General features: G+C 49.2%; 1 protein-coding gene across 7 annotated transcripts in view; it reads left to right on the forward strand.

Moving 5' to 3' along the window:
- The window catches only part of LOC121600951 (homeobox protein homothorax), a 192,328-nt gene that overhangs the window by 13,896 nt on the left and 151,669 nt on the right, over positions 1-26,763 (forward strand). For all 7 annotated transcript variants that reach the window (XM_041929764.1, XM_041929752.1, XM_041929742.1 and 4 more), the window contains exon 3: positions 14,644-14,897. In XM_041929764.1, the coding sequence (XP_041785698.1) occupies positions 14,644-14,897 (254 nt within the window). The remainder of the gene's footprint in view (positions 1-14,643; positions 14,898-26,763) is intronic.

Here is a 26,763-nt window from a genome sequence, read left to right on the forward strand (position 1 = left end):
TTTTTCATGCGACACATGTGATGTATACACATGCCGAAGTCGATGACGTACAGCCTACGACGGTGTGATGGAGGACGCTGATGATGATAATGATGTTCGTGGACGATGATGATGTTGGTGCATTGAAACAAACGCGGATCCTTTACGCGGACAGCTTGCCGGGCGAACACAGCAAAGCCAAACGGTTCACCCCGAAGGACCCGCGTCGTTGACGGGTTTGGTTCGCTCGATGACGCTCGAGTGTCACCTCTCGGTGGGTGTTGGCGTTGATGAGGCCCGGCCTGAGTGCGCCTACTTCGGACCAGCATCCACTACGCCCGGAATACCAGCATACGTACAAACACACACACACACACACACACACACACACACACACACACACTAAGCGGTCCGATTGCCGGGCGGTGTCGTTCACCATCAATTGACGACAATTCAATGCGCGCTGGCGGCAGCAGACAGTTCCGGCGAGCGGGAAGACCCGCGATGGAGGGGAGGGCCCATGCTAACGATGGCTCTCCATTTCAATTGATCACAATTTTTCTAACAGCCGCTGTGGTTCGAGTGTCGATGTGTGTGTGTGTGTCTGTGTCCCTCCACACTGCCCACTTGGTTGTAACGAGCCAGACCGAGCGGCCGTTCGCCGGGATCGTTTAATCCGGCTGCCGGGTGGTTGCGGCCTATAGCGCTTAATTTTGAACCACTACTTCCCTTGGCCGAAAATCTCGGCCCAAGAGGGCTTCGAGATGTGCACCGGATATGTGACACACAGTGTGACAAAATTCGAAAAACTTGTCGCCACAGTGCGTCGTTGCGCCGTGTTGGTGCTGATGATTCGTAATAGTGTAAGATTCGGGGGAATGAGTGCCTCTTTTCTAACACCTTCCGGCTCCGAGATAGAGCCGTGTTCTGAGCCTGATAAGAAAACGATGGTGATCAAACTAATCAGAAGCAAAACACACAGACAACTACACACACACACACACATATACATACACGCACACAAGTATCACACTCAAGCCCAATCGAGTTGTAAAAAGATTGGGGCAAAATGTTAAATAAATCAAACAACGCAGCAACGCGTATCTCGGTGCCCTCCCGCTTGATATGATAGGAGTGTGATGTGTGATGGTGATATCGAGAGGCTCGTTGAATTATTTTATCCGAAAACGAGTGCGACTGTTTATTCGGCTCCTTTTGCCCCCCCCCCCCCTCCTGAGATCTCCTCCTCGGCTCCGGTGTCGGTCAGACTTCAGGCCACAACTACACACCAGGCCTCAGGTGACACTATGGGCGCTCCAATTGCCCACTAACGCGATAACAGACGGACCGGGTAGCCCCGCGTCGATGATCGGGTGTGCCCCGCGCGGCTAGACAAGTTGGCTGTGTCCCACAAAAAAAAAAAGCGCACCGTGGCCCGATACGAAATGCCTGTGCCGTGTGTTTGCAAACGGGGATACTATCAGGTCAGGTTCCGGTGGTCGCCGCCGGCGGGTACCGTTTTTGTAATCTTCAAGTCGCTGCTGTTGTTTGGGTGAACCCTACCGTGGGGTATCGGTGCGATATCGAACCGTTGCCACGACCGAGCTCCGCTTACGTCGAGAAGCGTCGATGAATGAAACTGATACTGAGCAGTAGCAGCATCAGCCACACCGAGAGGGGTGGGGGTTGGGAATACAGTTCGACAATTGTTATCAGCGCTACACGGTGCGAACTTGTTCGACTAATCACAACTGCGAGAAGGGCACCCTGTGTGCGTCAGGTTTCGTGGTTTTGGTGGGTATTGAGAAATTCCCGTTTCCTGTTTTTTGGACTCATCGAGCAATCGAACACCAGGGATGGGAATCAAGCATCGAGGGGCCACAAAAAAAAGAGCTCTATTGTATCGGCGCCACAGGCACAATCTTAAAGCCCAATATCCCAATTCGTCCGAAACGACACTTTGAAAGAAATCAGATTCTGTTCGGCATGTTGGCCGCTTACTGCGGCGGCGACGGAGATTTGCCGCCGGAAACTTTCGGTGGCAAATGTTTTTCTTTGGGAAAGATAAGTTTTGGGGCGCCATGCAACTCCCCAGGCCCGTTTGCTCCCCAGGGGGGCGCACTCAGCACCCCAGCGCTCAATTGTGTAATTTGTGCTCCGTTTAAACCTTGCTTTTGCGCGCTTATTAAGCTTTTGCCGGTGCTGAGCCAGCTTGAAATCCTTTTCAACGGGACGTTTTTAGGGGGGATTTTGTTAACTTCCCTCATCACGACCCGGTGGCTGTCAGTACCAGACCCGGTGCGTGCGTGCGTGCGTGTGTCGTCTGGTCTGGCGTTTACGTCGATCCTGGGGCGGCGGCCGCCTGCTTTGGTTCTGCTGCTTTATTAGTTGTACGAGTCGCTCCAGGGTTGGCAGACGGATATATGTATACACATAGGGAGGGTTTTTCGCCTGCGTATGGCATGTAAGTAATGAATTTCAAAATGGCCGCGCGCATACACATACACCACACGGACGACGACGACGACCGAGCGACCGACCAAAGGGGATAGAATTGATTGATGATCCTTTTTCGGCGCCCGCTCTCGTTCCGTTACAACCTTCCCCCCGTTCGATGCGCGCGGTCTGTGTCGCATCCCGGGAGGACCTCTCCGCCAGCAAATGTTGTGAGCGTCTGTGTGTGATGGTTTTTTTTCCTTCTGCTTCCTTCTCTACTTCTTCTTCCTTTTGCTGTACGCCACACTTCTCGTTCACCCTTCCAGGTCTGGATGGGGTGGAGGGGGGTTTTGCGTTATCTTCCCCTGTTGGCTCTTTACATTATTATTCCCTTCGATTCGAACCATTTAACAAAAAAGCCTAGGGACGGTAACAGCGACGACCTCCCCTCCCTTCGACGCCGGACGCACACACGCATGCGTTTGTGTTTTGAAGCGAACTGGGTTGGCCTCTGTTTTCCTCCTTTTTGGCCGAGGACACTTCCACGGTGGTGGTGGCGCAGCGTGGTCCAGGTCCGTGCTTAAGGTTGCCTTTATTTTCCAACCCCAGGAACCACGGTCCGCTCCAAATTCAAATGCTTCTTTGCGTGTGTTTGTGTGGACAGCGCTGGACAGCAACTGACCAATGCCGAGGGCCCACAGGGCTGGTGGTTCTCGTCCAGCAAGGATGTATGTAAATTTGTGGACCCGCTAGCAGCAGAAAAAGGGGAAACTTGCTTTTTCAAACGTTCTTTTTTGCGTTGCTTTGCCACTTTAAAGCGGCTCAGCACACCGTGAACAAACTTAAAGCCACCAGCACAGAGCATCGGCATCGGGAATGTCACATAAGGCCGACATTATCCTGCAACCCACCCTGCTTTTGACTAGGCAACGCCATGACTAGGCTGCTTTTTGCGCTCCTCCGCCAGCTGAGTTCCGGTCGGGGGAGCGCGGGACAAAACACCGGCCACACCGGGTCGAACATGAGTTGACAAATTTCCCTGCGAACGTTGTGCTGGATCCCCGTTTCTAAAGGACCTTCCTTACATATCACGCCGCACGCACATTAAATTGTCCTTTCTTGCAGCGTCATTCCGCTGATCGGCAACATTGTTCGGGTTTGTGTGCAGGAACCTTCCATCCATTTCACTGCCAAGCGCACACAGCGCGCCGCCTGCCGTGCGTGTTAGCATTGGAAATGAATAATAAAAAGCTTAAATACACACACACAAACACACACAGACACCGAGGCACAGACACATTTTAAGCAATCTAATTTTATCTTTAAAATACGGCAAAGAAACCCGCTTTATCATCGTATCGATCGGAAGGAACCGATCGATAGAGCACCAGCCGCAATAAAAAGCAGCAAGCTGTAGCTGATGTACATGTACATGTATAGTCGCCTTCGATAACAACCAACACCCTCGCCAGGCGGCGGAGCATGGCGTGTGACTAACACATTCTAGCTTCCAATAAGGGGGGATTTTGTTGCTGTTGTTTTGCTTTACCTTTGCCCACGCTGGGGTCCTTTTCTGCTGCCCTATCGATTAACCCACGGGAACCGCCCCAGTGAAGTAATGTGTGCGGTGCCCCTGCGTACGAGTGCCGCCATCAATGAACGGTCGATGCATATTTAATGTTGCGTGAATTATGCCTATTGGAAAGTCGTTGATTGTAATTTAGGCATAAATGTTTGAAGTGAAGAAACAAAAAAAGGCCATATACAATTATTACCTGTTCCTTTTTTTTTCGCTAGCAGGACTCACTCACGGAGAGTGAGAGAGGCGGCAGCAAATTCGTTCCAATTCCGTCGGTGTCCACGGTGTCTGGGGTACGTCAATGTTGGAAATGCGTCCTGTCAAAGGTTTGACGCGCGAGCCACTGGCATCCCCTCCTGTGAAAGCACGCACACGCCCAACTGGTGGGGAGGGAGGTGCATGGCGGGTGGGTTCGTCAGTCGCGCTGACAGGGCAGTGGTAATTCTGCGAACGCTTTTTCTGTGGTCAGCCAGCTCCCCATCCGTTGGGGTCGAACCGTTTGTGAAAAAGGGCGCGACACTGTCAGGCAAGTCCTGACGCGGCTGGAATGGGGGTGGGGCACACCGTGTGGCTGGGCATAATTATTTCCTTCTATCAGCACTTTTAGTCACCCTTTCCCTCCCTGCGTTTGCAGTGCGCCCAGTAATGTTCAGTTCCGTTCGAGTTCCATGGCAGTACATAGCGGAGCTGAGTACTTTACGATGTTTTAGCGATATTTTATTTATTACTTGTCATCGGAACGTGTGTGTGTGTGTGCACGTACCTTCAGGGAATGGTAAAAAGGGGGGGAGTGGGTAGGGGTCTCAATATTTTATTGCACATTAATATAAAATTATTTCACGTACCATACCCCACACACACACCGTCCTCCGCACACACAATCAGACGGTTTGTGGTTTTATGGCGATGTGACTTTTGTCTGCGCCCGGGTGTTTAGAGCGTTTAGAGTGTGTGTGTGTTTGTGTGGATGTGGATGTCCACCTGGGCAGAACGTTTGAACCCCTACAAGGGTCGTCTGGGGCAAAACTTACACGCACCCTTTTCCGATGGCCTGATGTCCGCGGAATGCCAAATAAATGCGCCCAATGCGTGTGACACAACACAACACACACGCACAGGTGTAAAGGGAGGGGAACGGGTGGTACAAAAAATAGCCATAAACAACCCCACGGGGACAAAATAAAACCATGCCACAGCAAACCACAGCTCGATTCCGGTCGGTCGGTGCGTCGGTGCAATAATTATGCATAAATTTTGCCCGCGCGCACAAACAATTTTGTGCGATTTTTTTTTGTGTTGCTGCTGTTGCGCTTGCCATATCTTTTGTTTTGTTTTAATTGTGCTTAATGTGTTTGTACACACGCACACACGCACACACATACACACGGCCATACATTTTTACTGTATGCCGATTTCGGAAACGGCGAAAGATTAGCCACGCGTAACCATAACGAAATGGATTCTCCCTTGTTGTGGGTTGTTTTTGCTTGTTCGTTGTTGTTGGGGAACGCTGGAGTTTGCCGCTGGTTTAGCAACATTTTTGCAAAAACACAACCGATTGCTTCTCGACCACCACCCCCTCCAAATTCCGTTACATTGGCAAGCAACCACCCCCCATCCCCCCCTTTCATGGTGGTAATTAGGTAGAGCTTTTGGCTGGTAATGGTTTTTGTTACAGCGACCGGAGAGAGCGAGAGAGTAAGAGAGATAAAGCTGAAGAGCTGGCCGTAAAACGCGTCCCAAAAATTATTATCGAGCCGATCGTGGGTAGCTTTATGCGGCGAAATAATTAGTTAATTAAAATAAAGTTCTCAAGTTATTTGGGTGTGTGTGTGTGTTTGTGTGTGAGAGACAGTGTTGGTGCTGTTGGCTTTGGAGAGGAGGAAGAAAAGTGCTGATAACAACAGGAATTTTTCACAGAGCCTCCCAACTCCAGCTCGCTCGCCTTCCCAGCATCGGCCGGCGCTTTACCGACCGCGCTTGCTTGCTTTTTTTTTATCATGCGATGCGCCTTTTGCACCACCCGAATCATCTTCTTTTCGCCTTAACGCGAAACGCGCAGCACACCACGGCTATGATAGCGGAGCACACAAACACCCAATAAAAATTCGCCCAACTGCAAAGACGAAGCCGGCCCAGCTGGGCAGGGGAACTCATTTGCATAATTTTGTTTTTAATAATCCATTACAATAGAGCCTCGCTTACGCACACCGATAGAGCTTCTTAAGCCGCGTAAGAAAAGCGTAGACTTACAGACAAAAGGCAACCAACCAACCCAAAACGCGAAAAAGTAAGGCGAGCGCACAAGTAATTGAAGTTCCTTTTCTTTGGTGGAACAAGAAAGAATACCGCCCACTCGGTTTGGTTTCGTACTTGGGGCGGTGAAAATATAATTTCACACCACTGCGTCATGCTACACAGCGAGTGAACGAGAGGGGGGAGGGGGGAGCAGTTTACGGTTGGTAAAGTTTTTCACTTCGCGAATACCAGACCGACTTCGGGGCGACTTTCGGGGGCTAAGAGGAGCCCCGATCTCTTTTCGGGCAGGAGTTTGGGCCTGCTTGTGAATGGACGGGCGGGCGGGGTGAAGGTAATACTTTTTGACTGGTTTTATTGAATTTCTTCGCCCCTCAACCTGCTCCCGCTTGCCTAATGCTGCAAGTCCTCCTGCGAATCCTCCACTTTGTAAAACTTTCAAATTTACGTGTGCACGTCAGAGCGTAAATGGACGGCAGACTAAGAAGCGCCCGTGGAAGTCGAATTTATATTCCAAAACTTGTCCACCCTTCTCCCGCTCCCTTCAATGTACCATCCAGCTCGCGGGCGGACAAAAGGAGCGCGCCCACAGCGGCAGTCCAGGGCATCTCACCGAGAGAGATATTATTGCACAACATAATAACACTGCCGGCACTGTTTTCCTTTCCATTACTCGGGTTGGTGCGACAGGCTTTAAAATGGTCAAATTGATTGGACAGGCAGCCCCGCGTCACCCACTCGATGGGAGGTGCGGTCTTTCGGAAGCACCAAAGCGCGAAGAGCATATAGTGCAGCCATCGCGCACCCATCGCCAGACGGCAAGACGCTGGACGTTCTGGCCCACCGGGCGTAACAAAAGGGCGCTAACACAGCCGCTGCCCACCCCCGCCGCAGCCTCTGCAGCCATTGGCAGCTACGTTCTTTCGGGTAGGGTCTGTAGAAAATTTTGACAACTAAGAGTGACTGGCCGATTTTTCGGACGGAGCGGCATCTTCCACAGCACCAGATCTTACCGATCGAGAATGACCGCTTCTTTTTTTTTTTTGGAGCGAGAGATGGTGCAGCGACAAGGGGAGAGGGGAAAATCAATCATGCGCTTGTACGGGATCGGTCGATCGGACGACGACGCGGAGGGCTGATTTTCGGGCGTGCGTGACATGCCAGTTTGTTGTGTAGTCGTAGCCGGGCGGGCGCGCGCGGGAAGCTTCGATCGGTTGCACGGTTGCGACGGCAAGCCTCCATTGTTGGTACCGTGGCCACACCATGGCGAATGGAATTTTATTTGCGGAACAAGGGCCCCAGCAGGAGGCCGGCGGGGAGTGGAAGGGTAAAGAAAAGGTGTTCATGATTTGTAAAAATCATCCTCCCGCCCCTTTCCACCAAGCGCTGCGAAAGGAATTTGCGCACGATCACCACTTAAACCTGATCCTGATCCGTCCGGATGATTGGGCAGCGGGCCGGTACGATCGGGCAAACCGCGTGGACACACAGCGTGTGTGGAGCTCTACCTGGCGGGGCAGGGGTGAAGATAGATGCCGTGCCGAGCAACAATGTGTGTTCGTGTGCATTTAATCGACCGGTCAATCGAGCATGACCGCGAGAATAAGCGCGGGCCTTTTTTTTTAAAGGTTTCTTTCTTTTCTTTCTTCTCCACCCGATCCGGAACATATCTCCCTTTCTCCGTTGCCCGGGCACGAATCAGCCCAGCCACAAACAAAAGGTTCCGCGGGCATGGAAGGCGATGGCGAAGGATGGACAAGAAACATGGCGTGCTTCGAAATCAATTAGAGCCTTTTTAAAACGCTCTTTCTATATATACACACAGACACACACTCGTGGTCGGTTCTTGGCCGAGTTTTGGTTCTTCACAAGAGTGCTGAACCACCACTCACACCGTACCGTTGGAATCTTTCCATAGCGGTCGTAATCGATCCTCTGGTACACCTTTCTATCGCCTTCCCCCAAAATCCACTCACCCGTGTAATGATCGTGTACCGATCGTGGTTGTAAAGAAGGAGGGCACGTTTTGTGTTGGCAATTGACACACACACACACACACACATATGCATGAACGAAAAAAATCTCTTCAAACTGTATGGCACTTTGCGCAAGAGTGTGGGCCGCCCCTTTCCATCCCCACACTCACATTTAAAGTGGTCGCGACGCCCACTCGTATAAAGAAGCATCATTGCCTTTGCCTTAACTACCTCCAAAAAAAAAAAAAAAAAAAAATCTTCACCAAAAGAAACGAAAACATAAAACACTCACTTCACTTCACAAGAGGATTGATACTTGGCGTTGTATTTCGGAGGCAAGACGCTGCGCTCCGACCCATAGGAAAACATTTCAATTCGCACAAGAGCGCGACACACAAGGTTCTCCCCATTTATTGCTTAGAAAACGAAACCATAAGTGTATTCTAATGGGATACGGGCCATTCCCGGGACACAACAAGGGGCCCTATAAGAATCTCCAGACATCCAGACTGGTAGCAAACGCACTGTGGGAAAGGGGAGGGATGTCTACGGTGCGATCGTAGAACCTGCCGGAACTACCATAATTGGCCATTCCGATGTGTCGGTTGATTGGTTGAAAATTGGAAAACTTGTCGCGGAGTGCTTCCGGCCGCTTCCCCCAACCTGCAGCAACGGGAAGTTGGGAAAAGACCATCGTTGTCACTGCGTTTGCTGATAATGCGCATGTTAATGGTCTTCGGTTTCGAACGAGAGCTGTACGCACACAGATTGCGTACGATGCCGTAAAAGTGTGTGGGTGTTTATGTTCTTTTTTTTTTTTTGTGTGTACTCCAGTTTATACACGGCAAAAAAGTTGGAAAACGGGAAAATCTCTCTCGCTCTATGTGCGAGCATGACCTAATTTTATGCAAATGGACCTGGACCGACACGGCGGCGGTCCCGGCGGCGTTATCCTAATTGATGCGCACACAAAAAGGGCAGACAGCAAAGGGATCGGAGGGAATGACAACTCCCCGGGGCCAATTGGTCGGTCCGTCGTTGGTCGTGTTCTGTTGCTCTTATCACGCTAGTCCGTTTTGCGGGTGTTCCTTTCCGGCTACATCATCCGAAACCGCCGTCATGCTATCGATGCCAAAAACAGGGGGCCCTTCGGCTGCCAAAAGGTCACAGGGATCAGCCCGTCGAAAGAATGGGGGAAGATTCGCCCGGCTTTGTATTAATATCAATTACTAGACTATTTACTCGACTCTCGACTCCCCGTCCACCACTCGGTTACTGTGTGTTTGTATGCTTTGAAAACGATATCAAAACGGTTTTAGAACGGTTTCGGAGAAGCGTGTGCGTTAAACTTCAGTTTGACGATGGTAAGGAGAATCAAGGACCGAAGCCTCATCGCGTGCTGTGTGTTTGTTGTTGAACCCTTTTACCATTTGTAACACCCCGCCACCACGCCGCGTTTAATCGGTCAAAGCAAATGGCCTCTGGACGGCCTCGTCCCCTCACTGTTTTTGTGTGCGGGCGGATCCGGACGGACCGTCACTGCTTCGTGCTTCTGGTCCGATCATCATGTCCTGGGGATGTACACAACCCATGGGCCCGTGTGTTCATTTGAACGGGGTAAACATTTTGACCACATTCAATCTTTTCACGCATCCCTCGGCACATTTTGGGAAAGCAAATTCCGAAACCGCCACACCATACACGTCCGTCCTCCAATCGTCAGCTGCATTGCCAGTGTCTTGGGCACGGGAGCTGGGGAGGAATTGGGAAATTAGTGATGTCGTCGAGTGGTGTTCACGAAAAACATGAGATTTTTACCTCATTTTTCCTCCGTGCCGAACTGTGCTCGCAAAGCAAACAGATAGCCGAGCCCCAGCAATGTGTCCGTACGCGTACCGGTCCGCAGCGGGCGTTCGTTCTGTGGGAATGTGTCATTACCGATTCCGTGCAGACGGGGCAGGAGGTTTAAGCTGCTTGAAAAATGACTTACTCTCTCTCTGTTTCTCTTTTTTGCCTGCCGAGGGACATCTCGGAGGGTGTCAAGTAACATCGCAATGTGGTCCCGTACGGTCTGTAGCAGCATGTGTCCCTGCTGCAGCAGATCATCCCGTGATCTTTACCAGATATATCTTCCCCGGCCTTGTGTGAAATGGCTTTCGAAGATTTGAACCCTCAGACCCACACATGCAAACTGATGATGATTATTACACTTCGGTCTGTCAACGGTGCCATGTAAGCCCGCGGAACCTCTCGCACCCGGAAGGTTGCTGTTGTTGTTGTTGTTGGAATGGGCCTGCAGTGCACATGTTTCTGCTTTTCAGGCGCGCAGCAAACCCGCCCGTTTGACACCACGCTACCGCACTCCCCTCGCCCAAGCTGCCGGTAACGATCCGTGGTGACAGCGAGGTGCGATGCGATGCGGCTGTGCGATACGTGTCTCGGGGCCGCAAAGAGCAACTAACCACACTGATCCCATGCAACCCGTGCGCGAGTGTACAGCAGCATTCTGAGACTGCACATTCGCCTCCCCCCACCCGTGTCCCGGGACCGAAAACACCCGATCCCGGACCACAAACAACAGTCAACAGCATCGGCAGGCAGCACCACAAATCCAATACCCCACAGATATATCTTTGCCTCTGCATCTTGTTGTTGTCATCTGCGGTTCGCGTCGGTTTTCAAGAATGCCTTGCCGCGTCGTTGTCGTCGTCTCACGTTTCCTTGATTATTTTCTCCCGAGTTTCCCGTCATGCCTCGAAATCCCTGGTGTCAAAATCTACCAGAACATAATCAATCATCGTTCCCAAGTTGGCGGGCGCGAGTGTGCACCACAAACCACGTCCTTCGCCTCCCAAAAGCCTTCGTTTTCCGCTTGCCGGGAACAGGGCCATTCCGGTCCTGCTAGACCTGGCCCTGTGGGGCTGAGTGGTGGCAGCTTCTTGTTTTATTCTTTGCTGTCTATGTATCCGAGGACCCACCACTGGGGACCAAATTTCCGAGAACCGCGCGCTCCATCGTAAGCTTTTCCCCGGAGAACGTCCTGTGGGAAGAACAGTTTTTGGCCGGGGGCATCCTTGGGGCGCTAATGGGGGGAGGGAGTCGTCGGTGTGTTAAATTTTGGGACATCAAGCTAGTTGCCATATGCGCGATGAGGTATAGGGCAATGGGTGCCGTTCCCATCATCAATTTTAATCGAGTAGTGCAGATGTGTGCGCAGCTTGCAACCGGGGAAGTCCTAGACGCTGGGATGGGAAAAAAGGGTAGCGCGAATGGTTTATCGCATGACATAGATTTCCTCCGTACAATTACCATTAAAGTACGTATTTATCTTCTTTTAAACGCTTCCATCTTCATCTCACTGTCGCTTTCCCTCGCCTCCGGCTCGACTGGCAGGCTTGAAACGTTCTCAAGTACGCGCGTATCGTATGCGGCTATGTAAACAATGTCCGGAAACAGCTTCTTGCGCGTAAAGATGGCGTTTTTTCCCGAAGACGAACATCATTTGCCTGGTGGTGAGAGGCATCATCTGCTGTGGAATGGATTTGTTTATAGAAATATATGTGTACAGACACACACACACACGCACAGTCGAACAGATATATGTAACTCCGCCATTGTGAGGATGCTAAACGGATGCTTCTCCGAGGACGCGTTTCTTCCCAGATTTTGCCATTACTCACGCACGGGGCCTGAAATGGTGCTTTTTTTACTCTCTCTCTCTCTATCTCTTCCTGACTTTCAGCCCCGTTCAGAACGATGTTTAGCATTTCCGGAACACGGATTTGTAGCATCCGCCTTGCCATTCCTTGCCAGCAAAGGGGTGTGGTGTGCCTACCTTCCGCCTGACTCCCTTTTGCTCTTCGATAGGGTGAGCTGGGTTGTGATTTCTAGCTTGTTCCTTTTTTCCACAATCCATTTCCCCCTGCTTCAAAATTCTCTGCCCCCGGAGGCACTGGTTGTTGTATGCGAGCAGCCAAGCGATTTGATTATTTCGTGCTCTTTTGCTGGTTTGGTAATCAAATGGCGGCTGCTCCTGCTGCTGCTTGAGACGAATTTCACCGAACGAATGCCAAAGGTGGCCGAAAAGAATACAGCGAAGCGAACGCAGATAATACAGCAATCTTTCAACCCTTGCCTCCTGGAATCCCGGATGCGCCCTGGAAACCAACCCCTCCACCTCCTACCAGGAGGCCAATTCTACGCCGATTGGCTGTGCATGGTTGAGCGCGCAGCAGACAAAATTGCACAACAATACCGCCGGGAGATATGATATGCATACGCGGGGTGTTTTTCGTAGCATCTTTTCCCCATTATGCGGTCGAACGAGCAAGCGAGAGAGAGGGATTCTTTGTGTGTAAAAGAGAGAGAGAGAGAGTAGTCGCCTTTTGTTTGGTGGCCGCGAACTGATTTCAGATTTTCAGCACCAGCAAAAGGCGCACACGCAATAAAAAAGGGGTTTTCAATGGCCTCCTGGGAGTGCCTGGCCGCCTGCGGTGCAGCGGAAGGGGGGGGGGGGGGGGGGGGGGGGGGGGGAATCGCAGCCCCGCAGGGTTGTGCTTTTGATGTACCGTTTACATTTTTTTTTTGTTCTTCTGTTTCCTACCAGCAATGGGGAGGAAAACAAAAGCAAAATAGGTTGAATAAAATGGAGTTTTGCTCTGTATCGAAATGATGCGATCATACAAACACTCACTTTGCGCCTTGTTTCACCTTCATTCGCACAGCAGGAGGGGGGGGGGGAGGGGGAAGTTACCACAAAAAAGACGAAAAAAGGAAAACTAAATTGCCAAAAACAAAAAAAATGGAAAAACCCCTTCATTTTCCTCCCCACAGCGGAGCGCGCGAGCGCCGCTAAACGATGCGGTGGGGAATTGAAACCGAACAAAAAAGCATAAAATGAATGTTTTTCAATTATGGGCTTTGCGTGGCAGGCAGCACGGGGAAGGGCATATCTCGCGGAGCCGCAAGAAAATGGAATCTAAATCGATTCTCTCCCACTGGCGGCTGGGGCGCGCGCTTACATGAACAATTTTGTTATCCTTCCTTGTGCGTGTGCTGTGGGGAGGGAGTGCATGTTTTATTTAAAAAAAAAAAACAGCACTACCAGCAAACAAAGACTCCGAAGATGAAAAACATTCAAACGACACAGCTGCACGGAAATATTGCGGCTTAGAAAAAGGATCTTCTCTCCCCATTGTATCATTTTGCAACCCCCAAAGCAAAGGGGTTGTTTTGTGTGTGAGCGAGTTTTCCACGCAATTGTAAAGTCCTGGCACGTTTTCACACACACAAATTGAAATCGCGCTGTGTGCGGCGGCGACACGGCACAGGCACACCATCAACATTGTCATCAACGGTTGGATCATCTTCGGTTCAGTAAGAGGAGTGACAAACACACACACACACACGCTCTCACGATGGAATCCTTGGCCGTAAACATCGAACCGAACAGGTCGAACGAGTCGAACAGAGGGTGGCAAATGAAAAACGGTTCATACATATTAATTCAAACTCAAACTCTCTCCCCTCTGCGGTACACCAAGTCGATTGATTATAGTGCGGCTTTTGGGGTGTGGGAAGTCCTCAGCGCTGGCGTTGTTTGCGGCGCATTCGCGAACCGGGACTCGATAATGAGGGTCCGTTTAGGAGGCAATTGGAGTTCTCCCGCTTTTTGACCTCCGTGCGAGAGGCGAGAGTCAATTTGAGGCTTTCTCCTCAGCAATGGAATGCGTGTGTGTGCGGTGACCGGTAATGTTCGGTCAGTAGCGGCCAAGGGTTGAAACCAGTCCCTCCTCCTCGCGATTGGGGACCGAAAGACATCCAACGCGCACGAGTTTTATTGATCACAAACTGTGAAGATACCCGCCCGCCCGGGTTTGATCTATTGTGATGGAACATCATTATCCTCTTCATCATCATCACCGTCGCCTTCGTCATCTTTAGGGGGTCATCAAATTCCAGCTCTTCAGCAGGGCTTTCCCAGAGAGCAGAAGAAACATTGGGTTGAGAGGGTTACGTTTTACGACCAAGCAGCTCTCTAAGCTCGGTCTAGTTCGTGCGGTCGTAACAAACGTCCAAAACGCTCCCAAATGAAGCAAGTAGGAGTGCTGTTTTGGAGATGGAATTGCTCAATCCGTGCGTGTGTTTGTATGAAGATTTCGCCTTCTCTCGTTCCTTCCACCTCCGGGGGAGTGGGAAAGAATGCATAATGGACACGAGCGCAGAGATTTAATAGGATCTGCCACCTTTCGGACTAGCACTGGCAGGCACACGCAACGGACGCTTGGTGGATTGGTGGACCTCCTAGGCTAGAGCTTGCAGCTGGAGATGATCTGTTCGAGAAATTTAACCTTTCTTTGTGAGGCACGATTTAAACTAATTTGTTTCTCTCCTTTTTTCCCCCTTCTCTTCCTACAGTACGAGGATGGCCTCCACGGCTACGGGATGGACGCGAGTGCCGCCGGAATGTATGACCCACATGCCGGCCACAGACCTCCGGCGCTGTCCGGCCTGCCACCACATCACTCCCCGCACCTGAACCATGCGGCCGCCGCTGCCTCGGTCGGCATGCACGGCTACCACGGAACCTCTAGTCATGTTTCACCGGCCTCCAGTCACATGGGCGCAGTGCAGCCCGACATACACAAGCGAGATAAAGAAGCTATCTATGGGTAAGTACGAAGCACGACAGGCAAACGTTTGATCATCCACCATGATACGCGGGCGCGATCATCACACGCGCAAAGTCCGCCGCGATCGTCACTTCTTGTCGCAAGCAAAAACAAACTCCGGTTCACGCCTGCCTCTTTACATTCGCATGAAGTGTGAAGTACGCTTCCGTGCGTGCTGCCGAGCACACAAAGAACTTCCTTCATTTGCTACCAATTTGGCGAGCGATTTTGGCTGCAGCAAGACACTTCCATCTCGAGATCGAGATCGATAGCCGCGCACGCGCACCCGTACGGATGCGCTGCTCCCAAGCTGGCCCAGACATTAAGTTTGACCGATAAAACACACTCACTCACACACTCGACTGCATTTGGTCCACGGGTGCACCACAACGGGGAGAAGGATCCTTTGCCTTTCCTGCCCCGGCTGGTATGTGGAGTGTGCCACCGTTGTATCGAGTGTGCGCGGCCACAGCTGCCGGACGGTGCTGAAAACGTGGACCAGCAGGCGAAATTAAGCGTTAGCTATCGCGGGAGGGAAAAAAGGTTGCCCTGACAAATGGACCGCCGGTCCATTGGAGGCTTTGGCTGTGCATTAAAATGGCCTTCGCATCCCTTCGCACCAAGCGACCGAGAGAGAGAGAGAGAGAGAGAGAGAGAGAGAGAGAGAGAGAGAGAGAGAGAAGGTGGTTCGTCACCATTCGGCTCGGCGTGTTAATACATTAAAAAGCGATAAATCATTCCGCGTTTGCGGGCGGGCGTGCGGGATCCGTACGGGGAAAGGTTTGAAGCGACGAAACAAAACAAAACAAAAAAAATCGGACGCTCGCCCGGTGCTGTGTTTACGACTATCAAAACCCCCGGCGAAGGAGCAGAACGATGATGCGTTCTGGTGCTAAAAACACCGTGGTAAACATTTAAGAAAACACGCATAATTACTGCTTTTATCTCGATTGTAAACATTTTTGGAAATTATAACGTTTTCTTTTTTTTGTTTTCTTGGGTTTTTTTTGTTAGAGCAAGCCACTTCCATCCATGGTTGTGCGTCTTCTCGCGCTGGGGGCAATTTCACTAATCCGATTTATTGGTGGCTGCAGGCTGCTCATTTCCCCTTTTTTGGGAACGGGTGTGAGGGACGCCAAAAGGATGCAGAATTAAGTCATGATACACGGAGCGCGCTGGATGGCAGCGAAGGCACCGAATCCCGATGAATGACGATCAAGGATGCGCCCGTGATTAGATCCGAGCTGGATTCGCCAGCCCGTCTGTGGAGGCAACAAATTGCAACACCCAACCAGCCAGCCAACCAGCCAGCCAGCTTAATTATGATGATTTTGAAATTCCGTAATAATACCCTATTAAATACTGCGAGGGTCTGCGTGCTGCATGAGGAGAGCTGCCTTTTCGGGGCCGATCTCTCGAGCTGCAAGGGGAAAAAAACGCTTCAAATGCGGTCCCAATGTTTGCAAGCTTGCATGAGAGATCGATGGGTTTCCCTTTTGCAGCCACAAACACAGGCATCTATGGAGGGGGAGGGGGGGGGGGGAGGAGACACAGAGCCGTGAAGCTATAAATTTAAGCTGTGATCAATCTATTAAGCTTAATTATAGTCCCGTTTGGCGGGTTGATCGGAACGCTTCGTGCTGTTTTCGGCCCGCTCACTGATCGCGCTATATGATGCTGCTTGGGTGGAGATCTTTACCTTATCATGATCGCTGCTAGCCCATCACTCAACGGTGCAGGGTATAACGACGATCGTTTCGATGCACTCGAGCAGAGGATCGGAGGCTTTTTGCTGCTTTGCTATCCATACTGATCAGGAACAGTTTTTCCCAGTTCACAGATGGTGTGTGTTTTATCGGTTCGTCCTTTCGTACCTGCCTGCATTATTAAAGCAGGCACCCCCCCCCCCCCCCCCCCCCCCCCCCCAAAAAGGAAGGGTGTTCCACACCGCTGCTGTGTGTCACACTTCCCCTTGTACGTGAGCCACACAACACAAGCTACGCACACACACTTTACCACAAGAAAAACAGACAGGCTCACAAATGGTGTGCCGGTCCGATGGTTTGTGCATATTGATTGTTTTTGTTAGTTGCCTTGTTTTTTTATTCATATCCCCTCCACCCTTCTCCATCCCCGTTCTTTCTCTTCGTTTTCGGGTGCGAAAGGGATAATTATGCTCGATAAGTAGCTTTTATGCTGCCTGCCTGCCTGTCTGCCGTGGGTGGCCGCGGCAGGTTGCGGTTCCGTTGCTGCGCGTGCGCTCGGCCACTGGAAAAGGACCTTCCTTCGGTGGAGAGGATAAAATTAACAAAACACACACACACTGTGCTATTCGAAAGGCATCAATTTGTCCCAAATAAAAAAAGCACCATCGTGAGGGTGACGTCGTTTGTGCGGGGGGGGAGCGAGAGCCGCCCCGACTGCAAGCCGTTATTATCCCATTAGAGCGCGTGTGGCTGCACACAATCTGATCATCCGATCGCTACTACCGCAGCATTTTATTATACACATTATAATGGAAACGAACCGACGAACAGCAACAAAAAAACGGCACCCCCGCATAGGCGACGAACGTAGTGCGACAGACGGAGAAGCTTGGTGGTTGTGTTTTGGGGGGATTTTTGTTTTTGTCCTTTCCTTTGGACAGTTCTGACGCTAGCCCGAATTCGTACTTGTTTAGTTGATTTTTTATGTTATGCTGCACCTCCGCCTCCCTCCTCTTCTTTTTAGGTGTGTGGAGTGGTTGAAAATTGATTAAGTGCTGGTTTGGCACCCGTGCGTTCGCCCGTGGCCGGCGGAAGTGATCTTTTAATTTGTACGCTTTTAATGCACGTACAGCACCCTCTCGGCACCGCATCGGAAGCGATTAGGCGGCCGTGCTCACCACACTATAGCTACTGCCCATTGAGCTCGAGCACATTGATGGATAAATGATGGCCGCTGAATAGACGGGACAGGGCAGGGAAGGACAGAAAATGATAGCGGGCGTGCGCGCCGCCCCCGTGGTTGTTTTACAAATTATGCTTTCCGTGCCGCGGCGGCACCACACCTGTGCGCACTGGTGTGAGCCGGGTTGAATTTTGATAAGCCATCATAGGGATTGCCGTACTGGATCGCGATAATGACATATTTATTTAGTATAAATGGATGTTTTTTCACCCCTCCCGGGGTACATACCCGGGGACCGCATTGTTGTTTGCTGCGAGAATATTGATAAATCCCTGCCCGGAAGGTGTTGTTGGGTGTAAGTGAATGTTTGCAAAAAAACACCTCCCTACCTCACCAATCATAACGCGTGCGTAACGAGCTGTTGATTTACGATTCGAGTACGATGCATCAAACGATACCGAATGCAACACTGGCGCGCGTGTGTGTGTGTGCGTTTGTGTTTATGTGCTAATATTATTTGCATTTTGTTCAATTGGCAAACACAGTACGCCGAAGACGGCGACGGCGCATCACAGTGCAGTTGTCGAAGTCGCATTCACGAATTTCCCCCTCGTTGCCATGGACGCGACGATCGCGGTCGCTACGACACGGAACACGGTTTACAAGCCATCAAAACGCGATGTTTCCACGCGTCCCTCTACACACACACACACATTAAATATGCACTCATGGGGGCGATTTAACATGCATAGGAACAGTGGTAAAAGACGATAAACCGTGTGTTCCATTTTTAATTTGACATTTGATGTACGCCGGAGTTTATAGCCAGCTCCGGCCCGGCTCCTAATTAACAAGCGCACGGAACGGTCCGCTCCGCTCCGGACGAACGAGCGAACGTGTGTTTTGATGGTTGTGATGGCTCATCCTCATCGTCAGCGGCGGCCGCGGCCGGGTACGACAACTTTATCACGAGCAAATCCGTCGCGAGAAGGGCCGCGCGGGCCAAGAAGGGTTCGTCATCGCATCTTCTATTCCATTTGATATGGCTCCGGGATCGATGCAGAGTTTTATTCGATCGTTAAATCGAGAATGTCGTTTCACTCTCCATCGCCTCCTACCCGCCCTCCACTCGCCATCCTCGCCAAATACCTTTTATGCGAAACGGTCATTAATCTGGAATTAATCGTTCCGTCCCCGTTAAGCCGGATCGCGTTTATATTTTGGTTTTTGCCGTGAGAACACGTCCCGTACAAACGCTGTGGAGATAGCAGGGGTAATGGAAGGGTACGAGGTCGCGTTACCGCTGGGCGGATAGACTTCATGCGCGTTTTGCGCTGCATTTCCGGTTGCGCTGGGGCACTGTGACAAGTGACGCTCTGTGCCGAGGCACAGCGACGACGCGCACGACCCGTCAGTCGCATCGTTCCCGGGGAGTTTGCATGGGCTTCAAATCCTTCTCCATCTCCCTCTCTCTCTCTCTCTCTCTAACCGCAACGATGGCAACCGGTTTCCGTGCCCGCTAAAAAGCTGGCGAGTCATTTTAAATGCCAAAATGCAATTCTGTTTCATTAAAAATTCATACTTTATGTATGACAGCAACCTTGTTGTCTTGGCCGTAGCAGGCCGGGTGAACGGGAGAAATGACGAGCGGCGAGAGTACGGGAGTCATCTGTCGATGATGCTGCTGCTGCTGCTGCTGCTTTAAAGTGTGTTGATCTTTTGCCATTAAATGGTATTTTGGCGACGCGGGAGGATGTGCTTGAGGCACACAGCGAGCAGCGCAGGGGCAGGCATTTTCGGAACCGAAGCGATCATCGGACCCCGATCCAGTAACAGTGTTTGAAGTGTTCGTTCCATTTCGATTAGGGCAGCGAACGGGGGCCAAAGAAGCCGGGACAACGCGCGTTGCATCCCGTGCGATGAGTTCATTCTGGCGAGTTTGGCCGACACCGTGTGGTGGTGGTGTCGCTGGTTGTGACAAGGTTTCCATCAACTTCATTCTCTCCCCGTGGTGCTGCCGATGGTAGGTTTTTGGGGGAAGAGCCGAGATGGATGGCCGGTCTGCGCGGAGCAGCGGGCCGACGACCGGGCTCGTCGCGACTTTGTGTCTTGCGTGTTCGGTGTGCGTGATCGTGTGCGCGAATGATGATGATGCGCGAAACGAACCGCGACCAAAGTTCACGCGCGCAGCACCAGAGAGAGAGAGAGAGAGAGAGAGAGAGAGAGAGAGAGAGAGAGAGACAGAGTGTGTGTGTGCGTGGAAGAGAAAAAAGAAGGACCTTTTAGTGAGGGTTTTTTTTCGTTGTTGTTTTGCTTGCTTGTTTTTGTTCTTGGCTCGTCAATGCAATCACTTGGCTCTTTGTGCTCGAACTCCCAATGCATCCGGCTTCGGAGACGGCAGCGAGATGGTGTAAAATCGGTAGCGCAAAATTAGCCCAAAACAAACCATTTTCAACGCATGCTGCGTCTATTTACATTGAACTGTCATAACTGACGACGCGACGAAGATGACAGCTGATGAGTCGGTCTAGTGGAGAAGTGGTGGACGCGCTGGGTTGCCAACCTTCGCCAACGCGTTGCATTTCGACGGATTTAATTTTTGTACTGGGTGTTTTATTTACACTTCCATCGTGTTGTTCTGTGAGTACTTTCTTCTATTTCTTGTGCGATGATGGCTTTGGCTCATCGTTGCCGTGCTGCCGGTGCATCTCGTTAGACATGTGATTCACGGCATTGCGCCGAGCCAAGTGACAGCGAAGAATACGAGACTGCTCCTGCTGCTGCTGCTGCATGCAAAATGCAAAGGGTCGTAAAAGAAAGAACCGGGCGGAACGGAAACGCGCCACGAAACCTTTCACCCGCCAAGCCAAGTGCTGCTGCTGCTGCAGCTGCCACAGATACATCGCACTCTGTGTGTATGGAATGCGACCCAGAGAACAGTACAAAAACAACAACAACAAAGATACAGGGCGTTGCAGCGCGCAACGATCTTCTTCCGTTCTCCGCGCGCGCGCACTCAACAGTGGCCTCTATCATCTCTCCCACACGCAGAAGGACGCATACGCGGTGGTGTCTTCGCGTCTTCTTAGCGCGATGCATTTCATCAAGATGCCCTCGACCGCGGTCGGATGCATCCGTGCGGGAAGAAATGCACGACGAGCAGCGCACGCTAAAGATGCTCCCGGGGCGTAATGGTGCTAGGCCGTCCCCGGGATCATCCTACACTGCTGCTGCTGCTGCTGCACTCTTCGATGGCACACTGGTGCACACTGTGTATATTTACCGAACACTTTTCCACCCGACTAGCAGGGGACACCCGGACGAGGGACCGACCGGGCAACCAATCTTAGCCGTATGTGTACGGATTGTGCGTTTTATTTTTTCAGCCCTTCAACAACAACACTCCAGCGAGCGCACGGGTTCCGTTCGCTTCGCTTCACCCTCGGGCTTGGGAGTCGCATCCTCCGCCCAAGGTGCTGTTAGGTGACGGGAGGGGTTTCGAGCGAAATCTCGAAACACCCAACATCCCCGCAATCTGCAGCAATTGACCGCAACTCCACACGCAGAAGGACGTACTAGAAGAACTGCGTTTGCTTTGCTAGTGCAAGGAATGGTTTATTTGAGTAGTTTGCAATGCTGCTCCAAAAACGTTTGGAACTGGACTCTAGACCCCTCTCCTTCACCGAAACGCCCGACAATGCGCTCTCCCGGTTTTTGTAAAACAATCAACACCCAAAGGGCCTGTTTGTTAGTGCCAGACCCTTCCCGATGCTCCTGTCTAGCAGGCTGAATGAATGCGTCCGGGTTGCGCACAGGCTGAGCTACCTCCAAATTACCCCCAGGCCCTTGTTCGTTTCCCATTCCGCCACAACACACTCTGGTTTAGATTGTTGGACAAACAAGATGCATTTTGTTAAATATATCCTACAAATTACATAAACAATTCGCGCTGGCGGATGCGGTACAATATTTAGTGACATTATCAAAATATTTACGTACGCTGGCGTCGGTGTTGTCGCCAGCGATCTCCCGATGGTGCTCGGCTGAGATTTGCCCGCGCGGAGTTCGGGACGACGCCACGGATGTGACGACCTCCGCGCCACCGTCTGTGTGTATGTCAGGAACAAAACCCGAAGAAGAAACCCGGTCGCTCTATAGTACGACTTTCGCTTAGGCATTTACATTTTACTCTGGGTGAGTGGCGGTTAAGAAGCTGTACCGCACCGCGACCAACCATTGCCACCAAGGCGTGTGTATTTACCTTGCGTGTGTGGGAGACGACGTGAAGATTTCCCATACGACAAGAGCACCCTCTTGTGGTGGCCCCTTCTTTCCCCCGGCCGTGTCCACTTCAGCCGAGCGCTTCCTGGAGTCTGTGCTCTGTTTCGAGAGCTGCCGGGGCACATTGTTTATCCACACTAAACAACGTTCGACATGTAGACACACTAATCATGCCGGTGCGGCCGCGCGATCTCAGCGTCAGCGCAAGCGGGACCGATGCGGAGATTAGTGTGCCGTTGCCACTGTGCACTCCAAAACACCGCTGCACCACGAGTGGCCCCTGCGCCCACACAAGTGACCACAAAATGTGTATATCTGTGAGTGTGTGTGTGTGTGTGTGTGTCTGCCGTCGGTAGTGCACACTCGAGCAGCCCTGTGCACCCGGTATGCTGTAAACATTCAATATAGACATCACACGATGCACACACTCGGTACACTACCCCGATGGTGTGCGTGGGCAAAAACCGTCTGACAAGACACAGACGAGATTCTTCCAGAAAGAGAGAGATTGAGACAGAGAGAGAGAGAGAGAGAGAGAGAGAGATTGAGAGAGAGAGAGAGAGAGAGAGAGAAGGAGAGCATCCCCACCACCTTAAGGTCCATATGGAGGCTGGTGTCACCTTAAGCTTCTTTGTGCCCTACTAGGGCACTGTAGAGTTCTGGTTCGGTGTAATATTTATTCGCCCGTCTTCGGCGGTGGTTCAATAACAACTGTCAACCTATTCTCCCTACTTGTACATGCTGTCCCTCTCTGTCACTGCTATTGCATTCTACAATCCCTTTCCTCCTCCAAGAAAAACAGTGAAAAAAAAGCCTCTCTTATATTCTGTTATACAGATTTTCTATGGTTTTCAACTTAAAGCAAACAATTCACGGTTTACAATATCGATTGTATATACATCTACGTCTAATCCTTAAATCCTAACAAAAACCAAATTTGCATGGTCTAACTTTTTAATTGTCATAATACTTCATGATTCTGACTACTCTGTCGTGGTTTCCTGCAAATGATTTTTTTTTGTACATCTACATCTCGATCTTCTATTCTTCCACTTCCTTCATAGCATTAGTAACTTGATGGTTGTATCATATATGTGCTCCATCTCTCCGTGTTCTGAAATCCTATTGCGTGTAGTACATTTCCGTGTCTCGGCTACCTCGAAGGACTTCTCTGCATCATGATTCAGGGTACAGTCCTGTGCATTACGCTAAAGATAAGCTGCAAAAAAACATTATTTTTCAAAATAATTTCATTTTTCATTTAAAATTCCCAAACTCAATACTTATCCGATACATGTAACTGTAACTACAGCTGATTTTTCTTTGAGATCTGCGCTCAACCGCTTCAACATCCTTCGTTGGTTCAATTCTACCCGGTGTCACTTGCTTCTGCATTGCTCCTATAAATTCCGTGTCATCTTCCTTCTCGCTTTCTTTGCTTGACTTCATTCTTAACACTTCAAACACATCTACATTTATAACTCTCCTCATCGATGACTCATGTCTGACTTTTTTTTTTTGCAAGGTAGATTCCTATTCCAACGCTTACTTATTTCAACATCTCAAAGCCTATTTGACATAAATTACGTATATTCTACATATTTGCAGTAATGTTTGATTCTTGTCTTATTTACTTCTTCTATTTATCACAATTCCTACAATACGTCGCTTCTTCGAACTATCTTTTGTATCTATACTTCTTGTTAACTTTACTCTTCCCTATTTTCCTAACTCATTCCGATGCATTTTAGCTTTTGTCAGTCTCACCATGATCAATAGACATTACATAATCTTTCATTACATTATTATGGACATTATCTTTCAGATATCATCTTAGCTGGTCTTACGGGCTGGTCTTACGGGCTGGTTTTACAAACTTGAATTCTTTTTTTTATCTCACGTATAATCTACTGACCTGGGACTCGTCCAAAATGTTTGTCAGTTACACTTTATTCCATGAAGGAATGATTTTTCCTGCACCAACTTTTGCTATCTACACGTACTGGAAGGTGTGGCAAAATATCAAACATGTTATTGTATATGCTCTTAAATTTTCTTCTTTCTTCTTTTTTTTAACCTTATGTTTCATTTTGTCCGTAATGAATTTTCATTTCCCTTTTTTGCGATGTAAGATTGCAACTACCTTAAGTAGTCATTATGATCTCTTTTTTAATTGTTAAGCATTTAAAAATTAATTTCCCATCCTATTTTAATAATCTTCATGATCAGCTTGTTACTCTGTGTTGTCCGTGTGTATCAATCTGTTAGTGACTTCATTTCGATTACTTTAACCTTCGCTCGCGTAGATAATTTTGCCCATTTGTCCAATCATATGCCTGTCTTCTTCTAATTGCTTTGGCTACTATCCTCGATGGAGCCTAATTTTTACCAGCTGTTTGCGTTGACCTTATTCAACCCTACTTCAAGACCTTAACCGAACTTATCGCTAATTTGCTCTAAACCAGGTACCAAAATCGGTCAGTAGGCTGTCAAATTGGACGTCCTTTCATCCTAGCAGCTATCATAGCAATTAGCCTAGCTCCATCTGGAATGGGTTGAAATTGGGATTGGTCGATCTGGATCTGGAGATCTGGACAATCTATCTGGATTGCTATTATAGCGAGTAAACCCTTCGGACCAATGTTTTTTTTGAACTTGTATCCTGTTATCAATTTTGGTATTGTATCAGAAGCATAGGAAGAGCAATGATTCCCTCTAATATTTTTGAAATACTCTATCATTACCACAAACCTCCAAAGCAACTGCATTCTTAAAATACTACATGTTGTTGGATAAACACAATAACGATTAATGAAATCAACAAATTGATTATTTTTCAATCTCCAATAGCTAGATCCATAGTTTATAATCAAGTCTTCTAATCTATCTATCATCATGTGCATTTCGGTTGAATCACAATTCTGTCGTGATGTATTAGCATTTGATTTGCAAACAAATCCCGTTTGTTTATATAAATGCATGACTAACGATTTTATGTAATTATTTTTAACTGTAGGAATTATTCCCCGATTTTCGTTCGCATTACATTACTTTCTTTGAAGTTATCAACAAGATTCCTAATTAACAAGACTCTAACAAAATTTGCCTATTGTATTTTTTATGCATCAAAAGTGCCTTATTAATCAAAAGTCAGCACCACATCTAATTTTGTTTTATTCTATTAAATGTTATCACATAATACAAACTATCTCTACATTCTTTTCGTTTTTTTTGTTTACTGTATCCTGTCTCTCAATTGTATTTTTTCTCTAAATCTTCAATTTTATTTTCTCTCTCTCTCTCTCTCTCTCTCTCTCTCTCTCTCTCTATGTCTCTCTCTCTCTCTCTCTCTCTCTCTATGTCTCTCTCTGTCTCTCTCTATCTATCTCTATCTCTCTCTCTTTCTCTGTCTCTCTCTATCTATCTCTATCTCTCTCTCTTTCTCCGTCTCTCTTTATCGCTTTTTTATGTGCAACTGTGCACTTCATATAACAGCCGGAATCGCATTCTTTTTATCGCACATAATCACATTCAAGATGTCACGCACATTGAGCTTCTCGCGCTGCCAGCCACTCTTTAGCTTGTTTTTTATATTAATCTATGTTGTCTTTTATGTGACAACTTGGCTTGCCAGATTAATCTCTTTTTCCACCACTATACTTTCCTTTCTACTTTTGTCGTCAGCGTATGCTGCAAAATATCAATTTTCCTATTTTAGTATGGCAATTCTTCTAACTTGATTTCTATGTTATGGAACCATACCGATCTAACATTAGTTTTAATGCGGCACTTCGAAATTCCTCGGTCTTGCCTTTGGTGCTACATACTGGATATTCATACTAGATCGTACTGGACTCACATTCTCATTACAATATGGCACTAAAGATTTCTCTGGACTTGCCGTTTGTGCTACGGAACCATACCGGACTCACATTAACTTTAACACGGCACTTCGAATTTTTCGGACTTGCCTTTTGTGCTACGGAATCATACCGGGCTCACATTCTCATTATATGGCACTACGGATTTCTCTGGACTTGCCCTTATTGTGCTACGGAATCACACCGGACTCACATTAACTTTAATACGGCACTTCGAATCTTTCGGACTTGCCTTTTGTGCTACGGAATCATACCGGGCTCACATTCTCATTATATGGCACTACGGATTTCTCCGGACTTGCCCTTATTGTGCTACGGAATCACACCGGACTCACATTAACTTTATTACGGCACTTCGAATCTTTCGGACTTGCCTTTTGTGCTACGGAATCATACCGGGCTCACATTCTCATTACAATATGGCACTACGGATTTCTCCGGACTTGCCCTTATTGTGCTACGGAATCACACCGGACTCACATTAACTTTATTACGGCACTTCGAATCTTTCGGACTTGCCTGTTTACTATGGAAAAACTGCGCTATGGATTTGTAAACAGACTCGCATTTTATTTGTTTCGGATTGCTGTTCGCTACGGTCTTCGACCGGACTCGCATCTCCTTTTACGACTGTTTGTTTTTTTTTTTATAAAATATTTTTATTTGCACTGCGGTCTTTAACCAGACTTGCATGCTTCTTACTGTTTCAGTTTTCATCAAAACTAGTGCGCTACGGATTTTTAACCGGACTCGCATCTTTTTTTTAAATTGAAATTTTTTCAACATCTTTCTGTTTCTGCAAACACTGTGCGCTT

Source organism: Anopheles merus, chromosome 2R (genome assembly GCF_017562075.2).
Source record: "Anopheles merus strain MAF chromosome 2R, AmerM5.1, whole genome shotgun sequence".
Lineage (NCBI taxonomy): Eukaryota > Metazoa > Arthropoda > Insecta > Diptera > Culicidae > Anopheles > Anopheles merus.